This window comes from Trichechus manatus, unplaced genomic scaffold (genome assembly GCF_000243295.1).
Source record: "Trichechus manatus latirostris isolate Lorelei unplaced genomic scaffold, TriManLat1.0 scaffold00003, whole genome shotgun sequence".
Taxonomy (NCBI): domain Eukaryota; kingdom Metazoa; phylum Chordata; class Mammalia; order Sirenia; family Trichechidae; genus Trichechus; species Trichechus manatus.
The window spans coordinates 29,920,972-29,938,870 of NW_004443939.1; the positions used below are offsets into that span (position 1 = coordinate 29,920,972).

Genomic DNA, 17,899 nt, shown 5'->3' on the forward strand with positions numbered 1-17,899 from the left:
TTCTGTGACACTGTGCATTTCTGAAATCTTGTTGTTTATCTTTTGGATTTCTAATTGTTGTCTTTGTATAATTTCTAGTTGTGAATTTATTTTGGGATTTTGGTCCTGCGTTATTTTCCTGAATTCTTCCCATTTTTGTGTGTATTTTCCATGAATTTGTCTATTTTATCCTCATATTTGTCAGCTTTTTGCCTCAGCTCTTGGAGAATTCTGAGTATTAGAGATTTGAATTCCCTGTCAGGTAGTTGTAGTGCATTTTCTTCTACTAGAAAGTCATCTGGTTTATTTTGGACACCTACTGAAACCATCCTGTCCTGTTTTTGTAAATGTTTTGATATTGTCTGCTGTCTTCACGGCATTCTGTATTTATTTATGTCGTTTATTGATTGTAGATTTGTTTGATTTGTCCTTTTTTTTACAAAAAAATTTGACTATGTCTGAGCAGGTGGACTGTGTGTTCTTTGTTGTTTGCTCGTCTGTGGGCACAATACTTTTCACCTCCTTCTCCAGTTGGCAGGGTCAGTCACTTTGATATGGTACTGCAGGGCAGGTCTAGCTGAAGAGGAGTTACTGGGATGGGTTGTTTTTGGCATTTACTACAGTCACCAGGGCGGGTCGGTAATCAGTGCAGGACAGGTTCTAATAGGCCGTGTCTGGGTTGCTTGGTGGTGTGATGTCAAGTGCACGGTGCAGGTAGGCAGAATGTAGCAGGGAGATTGTTATGTGTGGAGCTAACATGCATGTGGGAGAGAGGAGAGAGGAACAGGGGCCAAAAAGATACAAACAAACCAAAACGCATGCTAGGGGAGCTTGCCATTGGAGTGGAGAGATGAGAGACTATGAAATGGAAAAAAACAGAAAGGGGAAGCAGAAGAAAAGAAAAGAATGAGTAAATAAGAATTATAAAGGTTAAAGAACTGCAAAGTTCCCAGGGATCCTACTGGTGCAGCTATGAGGTCTGGGGAATTTGCTCTCAGGTGTTGCAGTACAGCCTGGCTAGAAGGCGTAGAGGTATACAAAGCCAGGTATTCAGGGAACAGAAAGAGAAGGAAGATATAGAGAGACGTGAAACTGAGCAATGAAGAAAGACAAAAAGGGAAAAAGAGGGAAAAGAAAAGAAAGCAAATTAAAAAGAAAAAAAAAAAAAACAAGAAAAGCTCCCAAAAAAACAGAAAGAAAAAAAAAAAAACAACAAAAAAAGAAATGTCCTCAGGGGATCCCTCTGCACGTCTGTGGAAGCCGAGGGTGTTGTCTCCTTTCCATGCAGCACCGCCTGGCCAGAAGTGGCTCCCAACTCAAGAAAAGGAAAAGAAAACAAACAAACAATTCAAAACAAACAAACGAACAAATGCCCCGGGGTCCCACCAGCACAGCAGCCCAGACCGGGAAGCAGGTCTACACTCGAACGGAGCTCCACAGCCCCTCAGGAGGAAACAAAGATGGCACACGGAGCCAGGTATTTGAGCGAAAGGAGGGGGAGGTGGTGAGAGGTAAGGAAGAAATCAAAAGAAGCAGATAAAAAAAGCAACACCAGCAGTCAACAAATGGAACTCAGAGAGCCAGCTAGTGCATGCTGGTGGAATCCAAGCAGCCGGTGTTTCAAGGACAAGAGACTGTGTCTGTGGGAAGCAGAGGGGGCCGAGTATGGGAGAAGAAGGGTAGGGAGTGGGAAAGCGTGTATCACAAATTATCTGAGCTCTGCAGCCCCTCAGGAAGAAGCAAAAATGGTGCATGGAACCAGGTATTTGAGCAAAAGGAGGGGGAGGTGGAGAGGTAAGGAGGCAATCAAAAGAAGCAGAAAAAAGCAACACCAGCAGCCGACAAATGGCACTCAGAGAGCCACCTGCTCGGGTGTGTGGAATCCAAGTAGCCGGTGCTTCTCGGTCAAGAGACCGTGGCCATGGGAAGCAGAGGAGGCTGAGCCGGGGCAAAAAGGGGTGGGGGGTGGGAAAGTGCACACTGCAAATTACCAGTTGTTTCGTTTCCCGCTGGACACTCCGTGAGGCTGCTTTCTCATACCCCCTGTTTACTGGTCTCCGATAGGAGTCCAAGATGGTGGTTCCCCCTGCGTTAGCTGGTAGGGGACCTCTGCATGAATCTCTCCTCGCTCTCCATTCTCTGTCAGTTTTCTCACTCCATTTGGTGCTTGGCTGAATTCTTTATCTCTTCATTTGATGTTCTACTGTTTCAGGATTGTTGTTTTCTCTGTTTGGCTTAGTTTTTCGTATCTTTGCTGTGGAGGAATGGCATGGTGCTTCTGCCTAGAGCGCCATTTTACCGGAAGTTTCTTAGTAAATATTTTTATAAGTTTAGATTGATCTTTCTTTGTTTATGCCCAAGATAAGACGAGTGTAAATTGTTTAACAAGTTTATGAATACTGTATCATACAGTAGCCTGGAGGGTTTTATTTCTCATCTACATTTGGTAACTTAGCCTGAACTCGGTTTGGAGCACACTAAGAAGGTTTGTTTAATTAGAAAAATAGATTGCTGACAGAGGCTGAATTCTGGGGGGGCTCCTTCTTCCTGACATCACCTTTTCTACAAGAGATCCTCCATTGTTACAGAGCTGTGTAGATAGTCCCTACTCCATTTTCTTAAAATATGTAGAACGTTTCTGAGGTGGAATCTTTCACTATCATAATGCTGGTCATAGTGTGCATAGTCCAGCTATTCTCAGCTTATGCACAATTCTCTTTGGGCTAATGAGAATGTAAGGGATTATGTGTATTCTGCTAACAAAATTTGTAAGGCTATGATCAATAAATTCTTTATTTTTTTTTAGGTACTGTCTTAGTTATCTAGTGCTGCTATAACAAAAATTCCACAAGTGGAAGGCTTTAAAAGGAGAAATTTATTCCCTCACAGTTTAGGAAGGTATAAGTTCAAATTCAGTGCACCAGCTTCCAGGGAAGTCTTTCTCTCTCTGTCAGTTCTAGAGAAAAGTCATTTTCATCAATTCTCCCCTGGTCTAGGAGTTTCTCAGCACAGGGCCCCCAAGCCCAAATACACACTCTCCTCCTGATGTTACTTTCTTGGTAGTAGGAGGTTTCTCTCCTCTCTGCTCAGTTCCTTCTTTTTTACCTCAAAAAAGATTGACTCAAGATACAATCTAATCCTGTAGGTTGAGTCCTGCCTCATTAACATCATACCCATTGCTATGGTGTCGATTCTGACTCATAGCGAACCTATTGGATGGAGTAGAACAGCCTTATAGGATTTCCAAAGAGTGTCTGATGGATTCGAACTGCTGACCTTTTGATTAACAGTAGAGCTCTTAACTACTGCACCAGCAGGGCTCCCATTAACATCACAGAGGTTAGGATTTACAACACATAGGATAATCACATCAGATCACAAAATGGTGGACAACCACACAATACCAGGAATCATGGCCTAGCCAAGGTGACACACATTTTTGGGGAACACATTTCAATCCATAACAGGTACTATGAGGTATTGGAATCCCTGAGTGGTGGAAACTGCTAAGTGCTGGACTACTAACTGAAAGTTGATGGTTCAAACCCACCGAGAGATGCCTCTGAAGTAAGCCCCATAAGTCAGATCTGCTTCTGAAAAGCCTTGAAAACCCTATGGAGTACAGTTCTCCTCTACACACTTGGGGTTGTACTGAGTTAAAATCAACTCAAAAAGCAACTAACAGCAACACTAAGAGGTATTAGTATCCATGATCTCTATACATACAGTATCCAGTGAACAAAGAATAAGTCAGCAGGCTAAAACTAGTATACTCATCTGAAGATGGGAAGTAGATAAAAGAAAACAAGTGATGTCATCTATACGTTTCTTTTAAAGAAGTTAAAATCTATATAAAAGAAAGTGATTATATACAATTCAAAAGAAAATGTTACAAATAACCAAGAAAATCTTAGTATACTTAAGAGCAAAATCCTGAAATTATACAAAGTGAATGAAATAAAATATTTACCTTAATAACTAAAATATGATGTCATTATCTACATATAACAAGAATTTGAGATCCTTTATATTGAAAAGTTTTGTTGTTGTTGTTGTTAGGTGCCATTGAGTTGGCTCTGACTTATACTGATCTTATGTATAACAGAACAAAATGTTGTTTGGTCCTGTCTCATCATCATAATTTTTTATGTTTGAGTCTTTTGTTTTGACTACTGAGTCAATCCATCTCATTGGAGGTTTCCCTCATTTTTGCTGACCCTCTACTTTACCAACCATGATGTCCTTTTCTAGCAATTGATCTTCATTGATGATATGACCAAAATATGCAAGCCAAATTCTTGTCATCTTCACTTCTAAGGAACATTCTGGTTTTATTTCTTCTAAGACTGATTTGTTTGTTCTTCTCACAGTCCACAGTATATTCAAGATTTTTAAATTAGCCAAAGTCAAAATACTAAAAAAGTATGAAAGAAGCTTGTGCAGGTTATTATGAAGCTCATTTATCTTAGGATGAAGTGTCAAGCCATACTGCTTAGAAGACTCCATGGTTGAGTTAAATCCTGCATGATGAGTAGGGATTCACTGGGCAAATTTTAGAAAGGAATTGCAGACTGAGGGAGCAGAATGTAGAAAGGTACATCATGTGTGAAACAGAATAGAAAATTCAAGAGTGGCAATTAGTCGAGTATGTTGGTGGGGAAATTGAGTTACATGAGAATAAAGAGCTAAGCAAGGGTCAGATCATAAAGACTCTTGTCTTCCACATTAAGAAATCTGGATTTTCATTCAAATAATGTGGGGAACTTATAATGTAATTCAAGCATGAGAACGACATGATTAGATTTGAATGTTAGATCACTATGGAGGATTGACGGACAGAGTCTAATAAAAAAAACTGAGACCAATAGAATGCTACTGTGAAGACTTACACTCATGATGATGTAATCATTTTATGGGATAAATCATTGCCTATAATTCCAAAATGTAATAATGACTAATAATGTCTAAAACTATTAAAAATCACAAAAGCACTACTCAAAATAAGATATATAGGTCAACAGATCAGAATTGGAGAACAAACACCTACACAATAAGCATGTGAGAGTAAGTGGAAATGTTCAGATTGAGAAGATGGTTACATTCCCAACGCAAGGAATGGAAGAAGATCTACAATGAAACACATCATCAAGAGTTTTCAGAACATAGTGAGTAAATAAAAGATTCTAAAAGTTCTGATAGGGGAAAATGAGTTCACATATAATAGAGTATCATTTAAGATGGCATCAAACTTCTAAGTAGCAACACTGGAAGTTAAAAACAAAAGAGTGGTATTTTAAAAGTTTAACAGAAAATGATTTTCCACTTAGTTAGTTAAACTATCAGTCAAGTATAGGTGCAGGAAAAAAGAGCCAAAGAAATGTAGAAAGTTAAAAACCCAGGACATGGGAAAAAAGGAGACAGAACATAAGGGAGAATAAAAGAGGATACTTATGCAGGTGGACAAAGCAGAAAAAAGATGACAGCTGGGCAACAAGCCTAGAGAGAAAATGAGTCCAGAATGGAGATAAAGAGTCCTCTGGGGGGATATAGCCAGGAAAAACATGAATCTAATAGATCACCTAAGGGTTTTGATCATACAAGAAGAGTTTCATAGTTCCATTAGATAATTGAGTGATAATTGGAGACAGACTTAACATTCATCCGATTAGAGTTCCAGAAGAAGACAAAAGAGGGACTGGAAAGAAAGGGATAGTTAGAGATTATGGCCAAGAATTCACCTGAACCAAAGGAATAAATAAGTCCTCAAATGGAAAGCAAACATGAAATTCTAAGTAGGGTAAATAAAAACAAATACATACCTAGACATCTCATAAAGAAACTTCAGAACTTCAAGTATACAGAGAAAAATCTTCAAAAGAAGAAAAGACAGTTTGCATACACAAGAATTTAAACTAAGATGAGGGCATGAATTGTTTAGCCCCAGTTTGGGAAAGCTGGGAAGAGGAAAAAAATTAGTGGCCCACCTATCAGCCCAGCTATAATCATTGATATTGTCTCCTTATGCTGAGAGCCAAACACCGTCATCTTCCCAAGGTTTCCTCAGACCTTTTGTTGTTGTCGTTGTTATGTGTTGTGTTGTGTGTGCTTTTTTTCATTAGACTTTATTTTTTGAGCAGTTTTAGGTTTACAGAAAAGTTGTGCAGAAAGTTCAGACTTTCTGCATGCTTCCTCCTCCCAAGGCCCACACAGTTTCTCCAATTATTAACATTCTGCATTAGTGCAGTAAATTTGTTACAATTGATGAATCCATATTGATACATTATTATTAAGTAAAGTCCATAGTTTACATTAAGGTTCACTCTTTGTGAAGTTCTATGGATTTCGAAGATGCATAATGTCATGTATCCATCATTATAGCATCATACGTAATAATTTCACTGCCCTAAAAATCCGTGCTCCGTCTATTCATCCCTCCCCCCCCCCCACTGAACTGATTACAACCACTGATTTTAACTTTTTTATTTCTACTGTGTTTGTATTTTTGCCTTTTTCAGAATGTCAGATAGCTGGAATCATATAGTAGGTCATCTTTTCAGACTGGCTTCTTTCACTTATCAACATGCATTTAAGGTTCCCTCCTGTTTTTTTATGGATTAATAGCTCATTTATTTTTATTGCTAAATAATACTCCATGGTTGGGATGTACCACAGTTTCTTTATCCATTTACCAATTGAAGGACATCTTTAGTTGCTTGCAATTTTGGGCAATTTTGAATAATGCTGCCATGAACACACATGTGTAGGTTTTTGTGTGGATGTACTTTTTCAACTTATTAAATACATAGGAGCACAATTGCTGGATCAAATGGTAAGATTATGTTTAGCTTTAGAACAAGCTACCCAACTGTCTCCCAAATTGGCTATTCAATTTTGCATTCCCAACAACAATGAAGGAGTGTTCTTGTTGCTCCACATCTTCACCAGCATTTGGTGTTGTCAGTGTTTTCGTTTTAACCATTCTAACAGGTATGTAATGATACCTCATTGTTGTTTTAATTTGTAATTCCCTGATAATATACAATGTTGAGCTCTTCAGAGTTTTAATAAATTATCACTATATCTTGGAGAAACACCCTATTCTTTCATGACTGTGACATCTCAGAGTTTCTTCTGGGAGAGAGAAGCAGCTCCCGAAGGAGGATGCCAGCTTACCATCTTATTGGGAAATTAAATTCTCTTTAAATTTTAACTTATATATCTTTATATTTTTTAACAAAACCAAGTCTATGTAGTATCTTTATCCTCTATCAAGTCTGTAAATTAGCAGATAACTGAGGATTCTCTCTATTCCCTCTCTTTCTCATGCCAAGGATAGATAGTGAAAGTGGTCCCTGGCTTGAAGTGAAAACAAGAATTGGCTTATCCCAAACTGCAAAATTTTAGGTTCTCAGCCTTTGACCAAATGCACCAAAAATTCATCTGGGAAGGCTGGAACTTGGGCTTTGCCCCCTACTCTAAACTAGATATCACCAGTAAAAGCATGTTGGTGCTGTTGTTAAGTGCAGCTGAGTCAGTTCTGACTCATAGTGACCCTATGTACAACAGAATGAAACACTACCCAGTCCTGAGCCATCCTCACAATTATTCTATGCTTGAGCACATTGTTGCTGCCATCGTGTCAATCCATCTCATTGAGGGTCTTCCTCTTTTTCACGGACCCTCCACTTTAGCAAACATTATGTCCTTCTTCAGGGACTGATCCCTCCCTATAACATGTCCAGAGTATGTGAGACGAAGTCTTGCCATCCTTGCTTCCAAGGAGCATTCTGGCTGTACTTCTTCCAAGACAGATTTGTTAATTCTTCTTCCACTCACAGTATATTCAGTATTCTTTGCCAACACCAAAACTAAAAGTCATCAATTCTTCTTCAGTCTTCCTTATTCATTGTCCAGTTTTGCATGCACATGAGGTGATTGAAAGCCCCATGTCTTGGGTGACGCACACCTTAGTCCTCAAAATGACATCTTTGCTTTTTAACACTTTAAAGAGGTCTTTTGCAGCAGATTTGCCTAATGCAATGCATCACTTGATTTATTGACTGCTGCTTCCATGTGTGTTGATTGTGGATCCAAGTAAAATGAAATCCTTGACAACTTCAATCCTTTCTCTGTTTCTCATGATGTTGCTTATTGGTCCAGTTGTGAGGATTTTTGTTTTCTCTATGTTGAGGTATAATCCATACTGAAGGCTGTGGTCTTTGATCTTCATCAGTAAGTGCTTCAAGTTCTCTTCACTTTCAGCGAGCAAGGGTGTGTTATCTGTCTAACACAGGTTCTTAATGAGTTTTCCTCCAACAGTGAAGCTGCGTTCTTCCTCATATACTCCAGCTTCTCGGATTATTTGCTTAGCAGATAATTGAAAGGATACAACACTGATACACACCTTCCCCAATTTTCAGCCATGCAGTACCCACTTGTTCTGTTCGAACGACTGCCTCTCTGTCCATGTATAGGTTCTGCATGAACACAATTAAGTTCTGAAATTTCCATTCTTTGTAATGTTACTCATAATTTGTTATGATCCACACAGTCGATTGCCTTTGCATAGTCAATAAAACACAGGTAAACATTTTTCTGGTATTCTCTGCTTTCAGCCAAAAATTATATGTGATATAAGGGTGAATAAAGAATATAATGAAGTTTACTGTTTTCTAAAAAAAAAAAAAAAGCATAGTTACAAGGAAACAAATGATAAATCCATAGGGACAAAACACCAGTACAAGTACTAAGAAAGAAACCTAACAAGTGCTATACTTTATACCAATGCAAGCTTAATTTTTTTTTAATAACTGATTTTTTAAAATAATTGAAATACTCAGAATTTGAATATGCTTAGCATGGACAGATAGAGGATAGCAAAATTTAAAAACACCAATGTCAAAAAATAATCTAATTATTTCTATTGGAAAAGCAAATAATCTAGAAAGAATAAGAGTTTGATTGATATCAGACTACTTTATGTAAATGAGAAGAGAGAGAAGAAAAGAAGGTAAGGACAAGGTACCTTTAGTTGCACATCCAATAAACTAATCATGTGTAGGTGAAATAAAAAAAAAAAAAAAGATGATGTGAGATAATTATTATACCATGAATTTTCTTGGAAAAAAAAAGGAAAAGAAATAAAGAAAAAATTATACTCTAGCAATAAAAAAATAAATAAATGAATCTAAGAGAAAAAAATAAGATGAGTAAGGGTAAATAAAGAATATAATGAAGTTTACTGCTTTCTAAAAAAAAAGCAATGACAAAATAGACCCACAACTCAGGACTAAAATTCCAGATACCAGCATGGCCAGAGAAACAAAAGACAGTTCAGAGGTAGAAGCTGTAGGCCAAAGGTCTTTTCTTATTCAGAGAGAATACATAGACATGGAAAACTTCTCACAGGGACAGTAAAAATAAGCGTACTTATTACTCTTAATAAGTAACGGTAGTACACTGCAAAGAAGAAAGACTACTGGACTTTAAAACTGAAGAATATTCTTTCCAAAACATAAAAGGAGAGAAAAAATGTACAGTGAGTAAAAAAAAAAACACACACACATGCAAAAATATAAAGTAAGATTTACATCATTCCTGGAATAATTGCAATTACAATAAGTGTAAATGTGTTGAAAATATCAGAGAAAAGAGAAACATCCAAATTGAACTGTAAAGAAGGGTTAGCAATATGTCCTTTACAATAGCTGCATTTAAAACAAGTATTGAGAGTGAAAGGTTGAAAAAAGACCTATCAATTATTTATTTTTTTTTAAGATAACTGGGGTAGCTGATGTTCTATTTGCCTCTTTCGGAACCATTTGCTCTGCTGGAGAAAAGACCTTGCTATCTGCTCCTGTAAAGACTACAGCCTAGGAGACTCTATGGGGCAGTTCAACTCTGTCCTATACAGTCACTATGAGTCGGAATTGACTGGACTGCACACAACAACAACAACACAGTATGCCTACGAAGCCTTCAAAATATCAGGAAACGATAATCCCAAACCCAGGATCTTATATCAATATCATTGGAGATATTCTACCACTCAGGAAGGGGGTGGGCAGGAAATCTTCTCCTGCACAAAACATGTCACACCTCCAAGACAGAGCTGGGCTGCCATGAAGAAGAGGTGAAAGAACACAGAGAAAGCCTATCCCCATGGCCCAGGCACACAGTGGCTACCTAAGTCTGATGCTGGACTGGGAAAACAGACATCTCCACCTTCCCAAATCTCTACCATCAGTCCATTAAGCACCAAGTAACAAACAATAACAGTCTACTTCTGGGGAAAGGGAAAGATCATGAAAAGAGATGTTCTCTTTGGCCAAGGCTTACAGAAAATTGAGAGCTAAAGGTGGATTACAAAGATTGAGAAAAATCCTCTGGCACCCCAAGCCCAAGCACAAAGAAGCCTGTGATACATTGAAGGTAACCGTTGTAACAACAAACTCAAACCCAAACTAGCAACTAAATTAACCCAAATCCCCACACTAACAGCTTGACAGAGGAAGAAGCAGGGCCATTTCTAGACTTAATTGTATTTGCCTCAATCTTGTCTGCCTAGTACCATTACATCTGTCATTCATCAAACAAAAAGACATACGAAAAGCAAAAGGGAAAAGAAAACCTCATTGTCAAGTGAAAGTCATAGTTTAGTGCCCAGTTTAATATTTTTTTCTATTTCTCATTTTTAATACAATGTTTCTCAAAATGTGGTCCCCGTACCCGCAACATGAACATTATCTGGGAACTTGTGAAAAAGTGCAAATTGGCAGGCTTCAGCCTAGATTTAGAGAATCAGAAACTCTACAAGTGGGGCCAGCAAACTGTTTTTTAGCAAATTATATAGATTATTCTGACACACAAAGAAGTTTGAGAATCATTGTTATAGAGGATTCCTTAAGCTACTCTACATTTATTTTCTTGAAAACATAAAAATCTTAAAGAACACGGGAACGCTTGTGTTCATATTGTCATGTGCCAATCTACTAAAAATTTCTGTGGAATCTAAATGAGGGAGATTTTTTTTTTTTTTGTGAGATTTTCTTCTCCCAGCTGAAAACCCTATTAGTTCTGTAGAAATGAAATTTGTGGTGGATACTGACCCTTCCACCTATTCATACGACAGATTGGACTGATCTATCACAAATGACTTTTTTGGAAAACTCTGATCTAATCCTTCAATAAAACTCACTAAACAGAAAATATTAGCTATATAATTTACCAGTAGAGAGAGTACATTTTAAATCTGAATTAAATGTTAAATCTGTCCTCAGTTTTGGATTTCCTCTCTAAAATTTTATAAGGGTCTCTTTCTAAGACCCTAATGTTATCAGTACTAGAGATTGCTCAGAATAGTTAACATCTGGCACAAATGCTGGGAGATGAGTGCACTTTGAAGTAATTCATCAATCATGATACAAAAGGGCTTACTGTACCATTTCAAGAACTCGAGTGGAATATATTTCATTTTGATATTTAGGCAAAACCAGAGATAGAGATAAATAATCCAAAATAGTGACTTATGTGTAAAAATAGTTTCTAATAAAAATACTAACTTTATTAAATAATATAATGATTGGAATACTGTGTAATCTTTTGATATTAGAGATAGCATGTGCTACAAAATTTTGGCATTTAAGAAGCAGAACCAAAGTATCTTCATTCTTAATTGTTTGAAAGGCACATAAAAAAATTATGTAATATTTATCAATTTGTCCAAGATGTTAGCAAGTCTTTCTAATACAAGATGATGTTATATTTAGGGGTTTATATTTAGTTGAGAAGTATTACTTTTACTTTTAAAACATGGGCTTTATCACTAAGGAACTAAAAATGGTGTATAGTTTGAAAAAATAAATGCTAGTTTAATGTGCTTACTCAAAGCCTATTATGCTGATAATAAAAACAAATACTTTCCCATTTAAATGGTTTAAAGCTTGACGTTACCACTTCCATTCTTTTCTTCCCCTGCCAAGTTGTTCTGGGACTTAAACAGATGCAGAGCCTCAATGGACATTCATTTTTTTATACAACTTGAAAGACCAGCACTCCTCAGAATCAGTAATAAGAATGTGACTGCCATTATTTCTTATTATTGCAATTTCATTTTCTGGAAACATTAAAAAATTTGAGCAACTTCTTTTATGTTTTTTCATTCTATAGATTTTCTCAGATCCTTTAGGGCTCATGTCTTACAAATGTTATGATAATGTAAAAGACTGCTCTCTGTACTCTCCATTGAGAGAAATCAACAATGTTATTAGAAGACAGCTGGTTTAACTACAGGAGAGAACTACAAATTGGCCTCAGGTATGAAACTACTGAGATGGAGAGCAGCAAAACAAGGCGAGATGCTAAGGGAAAACACTGTGGCAGCTGCACTGGTGGGAAGGTGCCTTAGGATATAACGATAGGAAACGTTAGAAAAAAAAAATTCCTGACAATAGACAAACCAACCCAACATGGCTCTCAGTACTCAAGGGCTATCCTCAGATACAGAAAATAGCAGCCTATTATCCTGATAATTTTTTAAATTAATATTTTAGCATCAAGACTCATTGCAGAGGGTGAGCCCAGGCCATCTTGATGTTGTATTAGAAGTGTCAAGCGTCTTTATTTGCTTTATTTCTTTTTTCCATCCTCCACATTGTTACAGGGTGGGTGACATTAGGGATGGGATAGAATGCCTTTTCCCATGTAAAGATGACATTGATTTTTCTAGATTAATACTGTTCAGTGCCCTTCCACCGAATCTAGAATAAAATCTACAATCCTGGCATGGTTTCTATGGCCCTTCACAATCTTGGCCTTGCCCACAGCTCTAGCTTCACTGCCTTTCCTAAGTTTGCAGTAAGGTACAGTCATATTAGAGGTATTACAATTTTTAAAACTCACCACTCTCTTCCATGCCTGACTTTGTGTTATTACCCATCTTTTCTTCTACTTAGAAAGTCTGCATAGTCCCTCATTTATCTGTTGATCTTCTGCCTATACCTAAGATCCCTTGAAAGAATGTCCTCACCCATGTATGAAGGCTTTCCAGATCCATCCAGACACAATTGATAATTTGTTCCTGTCAAATCCCAAAAGTTTGTAATAAAGCACCTCTGTTATAGTTCATGACACAATCATATGTTTACATTTTTGTCTTCTCTGCTAGACTTTTAAGCCCTTTTAAAAAGGATCTTGTCTTCCATATGTATTCCCAGTACATACTAAAGTGCTTGACCCATGATGGATGCCCAAAAAATATTTATTAAAAGAGCAGATGTCTCAGTAACTTCTTAGAGGAAATCCAAAAAAGAGGATGAATATACCAACCCAGAACAGAGTAATACACATTTGTAATCACTTTAAGATGAAATGTATTTCAACAATATATTATTGTTCCATAGTATTTAATGTTCCTCTCATTCAAGAAAATACTAGTAATGAGGAAAAAGTGTAAATATTTTATATATATATATATATATATATATACATGTTTTGTTACTGTTTTTAGGTGCTATTGTGTTGGTTAAAACTTATAGCGACCCTATGCTCAACAGAACGAAACACTTCCTGGTCTCTGCTGTCCTCACAATCGTTGCTATGTTTGAGCCCATTGTTGTAGCCACTGTGTCAATCCATCTCATCGAAGGTCTTGTTTTTCAGTGACTCTCTACTTTACCAGCATGATGTCCTTCTCCAGGTACTGGTTCCTTCTGATACCATGTCCAAAGTATATGAGACAAAGTCTCACTGTCCTCACTTCTAAGGAACATTCTGACTATACTTCTTCCAAGACAAGTCTGTTCATTCTTCTGGCAGTCTATGGTATATTCAAAATTTTTTGCCAACACCATAATTCAAATGCATCAGTACTTCTTCGGTTTTCCTTATTCATTGTCCACCTTACGCATTCATATGAGACAGTTAAAAATGCTATGGCTTGGGTCAGGCACGCATCAAAGTGACATTTTTGCTTTTTAACAATTTGAAGAAGCCTTTTGCAGTGGATTTGCCCAATACCATCATTACACACACACACACATACACACACACATATATATACACACATATATATATGCTGTGTTGTGTGCTGTCCAGTCGCTTCCAACTCATAGAGATCTTGTAGGACCCAGTAGAACTGCCTGCTCCATAGGGTTTCCTGGGCTGTAATCTTTATAGAAGCAGATCACCGGGTTTTTTCTCCCATGGAGCCACTGGTGTGTTCGAATCATTGACCTTTTGGTTACCTGTCAAGTGCATAACCATTAGGCAACCAGGGCTCTTTCTCTCTCTCTCTTTGTTCATACATATAAATAACAGAGAATGATTATGGCCTTAAACATAATGATGAGAAAATACATCCCAGTGCTTAAAAAGTAGAAATAGGAAATGAAACAGCTCACATTATCGTTTTAACATTTTTACTAACGTTGTGACCTTGAAAGGTTTTTAACCTATTAAGCCTTCTTGATATATGAAAATTAGATAAAAACACAGCAAATTGACAGTAACAGTGTAAGCTTGTAGCACACATCAGTTGCTATTTCTATTAAATTAATCTATCTTATTTGTCCCCCAACATATCTGTCAGTTTGTTGTGCTGTGGGGACCTGTGTGTTGCTGTCATGCTAGAAGATATGCTATTGGTATTCAAATATCAGCAGGATCACCCATGGTGGACATGTTTCATCTGAGCTTCCAGACTAAGACAGACTAGGAAGAAGGACTCAGCGTTCTACTTCTGAAAAGAATTAGCCAGTGAAAACCTTATGAATAGCAGCGAAACATTGTCTAATATAGTATCAGAAGACGAGCCCTCAGGTTGGGAGGCACTCAAAAAACACCTGGGGAAGAGTTGCCTCCTGAAAGTAGAGTTGATCTTAATGAAAATATATATATATATTCTTAGGCTGGATTCTCCAGAGGAGCAAAACTGTGAAGCATATGTATATATTTGTATATATATATAGAGAGAGAGAGAGAGAAAGAGAGAGAGGTTTATTTCAAGGAAATGGCTCACAAAGTTGTGGAGGCTGGCAAGTCCCATACCTGTGGATCAGGTGTCAGGCTGGAGGCTTCTCCTTCTCCTGACTCACATGGTTGTGGGGGCCGACGAACCCCAAATCAGCAGGTCAGACATCAGGTTGCTGGCTCACAGGGCTGTGGGAGCTCACGAATCCCAAAATCTGCCGATCAGATGGTGGGTTGCTGGCTCATGTCCCAAGCACTAGAGTTCAGAGGATGATGAGTTAGATGCAGGATCAAGACAGGGCGAGCTTTGCCAGAACATCCATATATATTGGATGTGGACCACACCTCCAAGGAAACTGCCCTTTCAACTGACTGCTCACATCAGATCACAACATGGAGCATTATTATATAATATCTGCCTAACCACTGAAAATCATGGCCTAGCAGTTGACACATAATCTTAATCATCATATATATACTTGTTTTGATACTCCATTACTGTTTACCCATTTCTAAGGTTTAGAAAAAAATCTAAATGCCTGTCTTAATATCTCTTATTCTTCTTCTCTACTTACATCATTTTATTCTTCTTCTTATCTCTTTTTTTTCCCCCTTTCTTCTCTTCATGACTTAATGGCAGAAGGATTACAAGTGCATGTCCAGAACTGGGTAACAATATCAGAATTTATTTTATGGAAACATTTATTTCCATCTCTTATCTCCATTGGTAAGTAATTCCTTACTAACTAATTAATTATATTTGTCACTAATAAATTTGACATGCAAGCATATAGTACAAATAGGTGAAATATGTAGGCATTGTTCAATACTAATTTTGCAAAATCTTTTTTCTTCTAACCTCATAAAGAATAAAATATACTTGTTATGAATGGTACTTATTTTGGAAACCATAAATTGATATGTCAGTTTTAGCCTTTTTATAGCTATTTGACAAATAACATCATAGGGTGGCCTTAGGAAAAATTATTCTATCAAATTACCAAGCAACTGAAATAAAAGAACTACCTCAAAAAAGATGGATGTAAATTAATTTCAATCTCTTTTGTTTTGTATCTAATGGCATTTTATGTTTAATGAATGTGTGAGGAAGAAAATACACTAAAAATGAAAATGTGATTTTAAAAATCACACACATCAGAATCTTAGAAAATCCAAGTGTAATATGTCTTAAATTAAAAACATAATTTATCTAATATTTTTATTTAAAATGATAATAAAATACCATATTTTAATAAGTATAATTCTGAAGATAAGCTACAAATATAGAAATTATTATTTTTTTTTACATTGTGATCTTGCAATGATCTCATGTAAACATTTTCTGCTGGGTTTCTAGCTTGATAGACAAGTGATGTAGTATAGACATCTGGATGTTACATAGGCAGTGACAACCTGCCTCACATGTCCGATTAATGAATTAATAGATGGTATTTATGTGGATAAGATAGACAATATTACAGTTTTGTGGACTTGTGACACAACTGTACATTGTCTTCATTCACTATTGAATGACTATACACAAAGGGTATACCAGATAATGAAATGTATGCCAACTGGAGTGGAGTTTTCTAGAGGCATAAGACTAGATTACATTCAACCTATATAACCAATAATATTTAGATGAAGACACTGATGACATACTAACCTAGGTCATAAGTAGGTTGGAAGGAATGATTGAATAAGCTGAATGACAGAATTGGAATTTTGAAAGATTTTGACAGGCATAAAAAATGAGTCAAATCTAGCAACATTGAATCTGAAAATAATAAAATTCAACATGCATATGTTCTGAATGGGGATGTAATCATGCAATCTTTTTTCTACAAACAAATAGAATCATTTGAGGTTTTAAAAGAGAAGACTCAGAAGAGTCCTTGCCAGGCACACCTTCCCCAGGATCCTTGATGCCAATGGCACCTTCTTCTTTCACTCCCTTTGCCTCTTCTGCCATCGCCCTTATTCGGAAGTGCAGTGTTCCTTCTATGGCTCTCATTAAAATGGAAGTGAAGCTCCTTTCTCTAAATCCTCTGAACACAAAAGTAGTCCTTGAGAATTTACAAATAAACTTCATTTAACATTAAACAAGTAACATTAATTAAAAAATATAAAAGAGACACACAGAATTCAAATTTCAATCCTAACATAACCAGCTTCACAGGGAAATTGTTTTCCTTCCTCCTCTTCTAACTCCTACCTCTGACCAGAGGAAAGAGCCACTTTGCTTTCTCACACTACATTTTGCTCTTTCTGAATTTTTTCAACTACTTTGTTTATCTTTCTTTGTTGCATCCACTGCTAGAGAAGAAAAAATTTGCCCAGGTGACAGGACAGAAGGAAGCTTTTCAGAAACTGAGTTCTCAGTGATGTATGTTTATCTGCTGCAAGTTAGGGGAGAGGGCACAAAAGCTGTTGAAAGGTATGGTTTGAAGTTGCTACTAAGGAGATAGGATCATATGCTAACTGTGGTAGAAAGCCATGCCTCCTTGTTATTAGCTGCTGTGGAGCTGGCTCCAACTCATGATGACCCTATGTACAGCAGAACGAAGTGTTGCCCAGTTCTGCGCCAATTTTATGATTTTTAGTATAATCAAGTCCATTGCTGCGACCAATGTCTATTTTCAGTGGCTTCCAACCTAAGCAAGCTCCTCTTTCGGCATTGTATCAAGCAATATTCTGTAGTGATCCATATGGTTTTCATCAGCTAATTTTCTGAAGTAAATCACTAGACCTTTCTTCCTAGTCTGTCTTAGTCTGGAAGCTCCACTAAAAACCTGTCCACCATGGGTGACTCTCTTGGCATTTGAAACACCAATGGCATAGCTTCCAGCATCACAGCAATATGCAAGACACCACAGTAGGACAACAGATGGGCAGTGTATGCATTCTTAGTGATACTGAACGTCAATGATTTGGAGACACAATAAATACAAAT

The 17,899-nt window shown here is 37.1% G+C and overlaps 1 protein-coding gene across 1 annotated transcript in view; it reads right to left on the reverse strand.

Moving 5' to 3' along the window:
* Nucleotides 1–16,918, reverse strand: part of TEN1 (TEN1 subunit of CST complex) — a 27,710-nt gene extending 10,792 nt beyond the window's left edge. The window contains 1 exon segment of the mRNA XM_023730487.1: nucleotides 16,855–16,918. Coding sequence (XP_023586255.1) covers nucleotides 16,855–16,918 — 64 coding nt within the window.
* Between the last annotated feature and the right edge of the window lie 981 nt (nucleotides 16,919–17,899).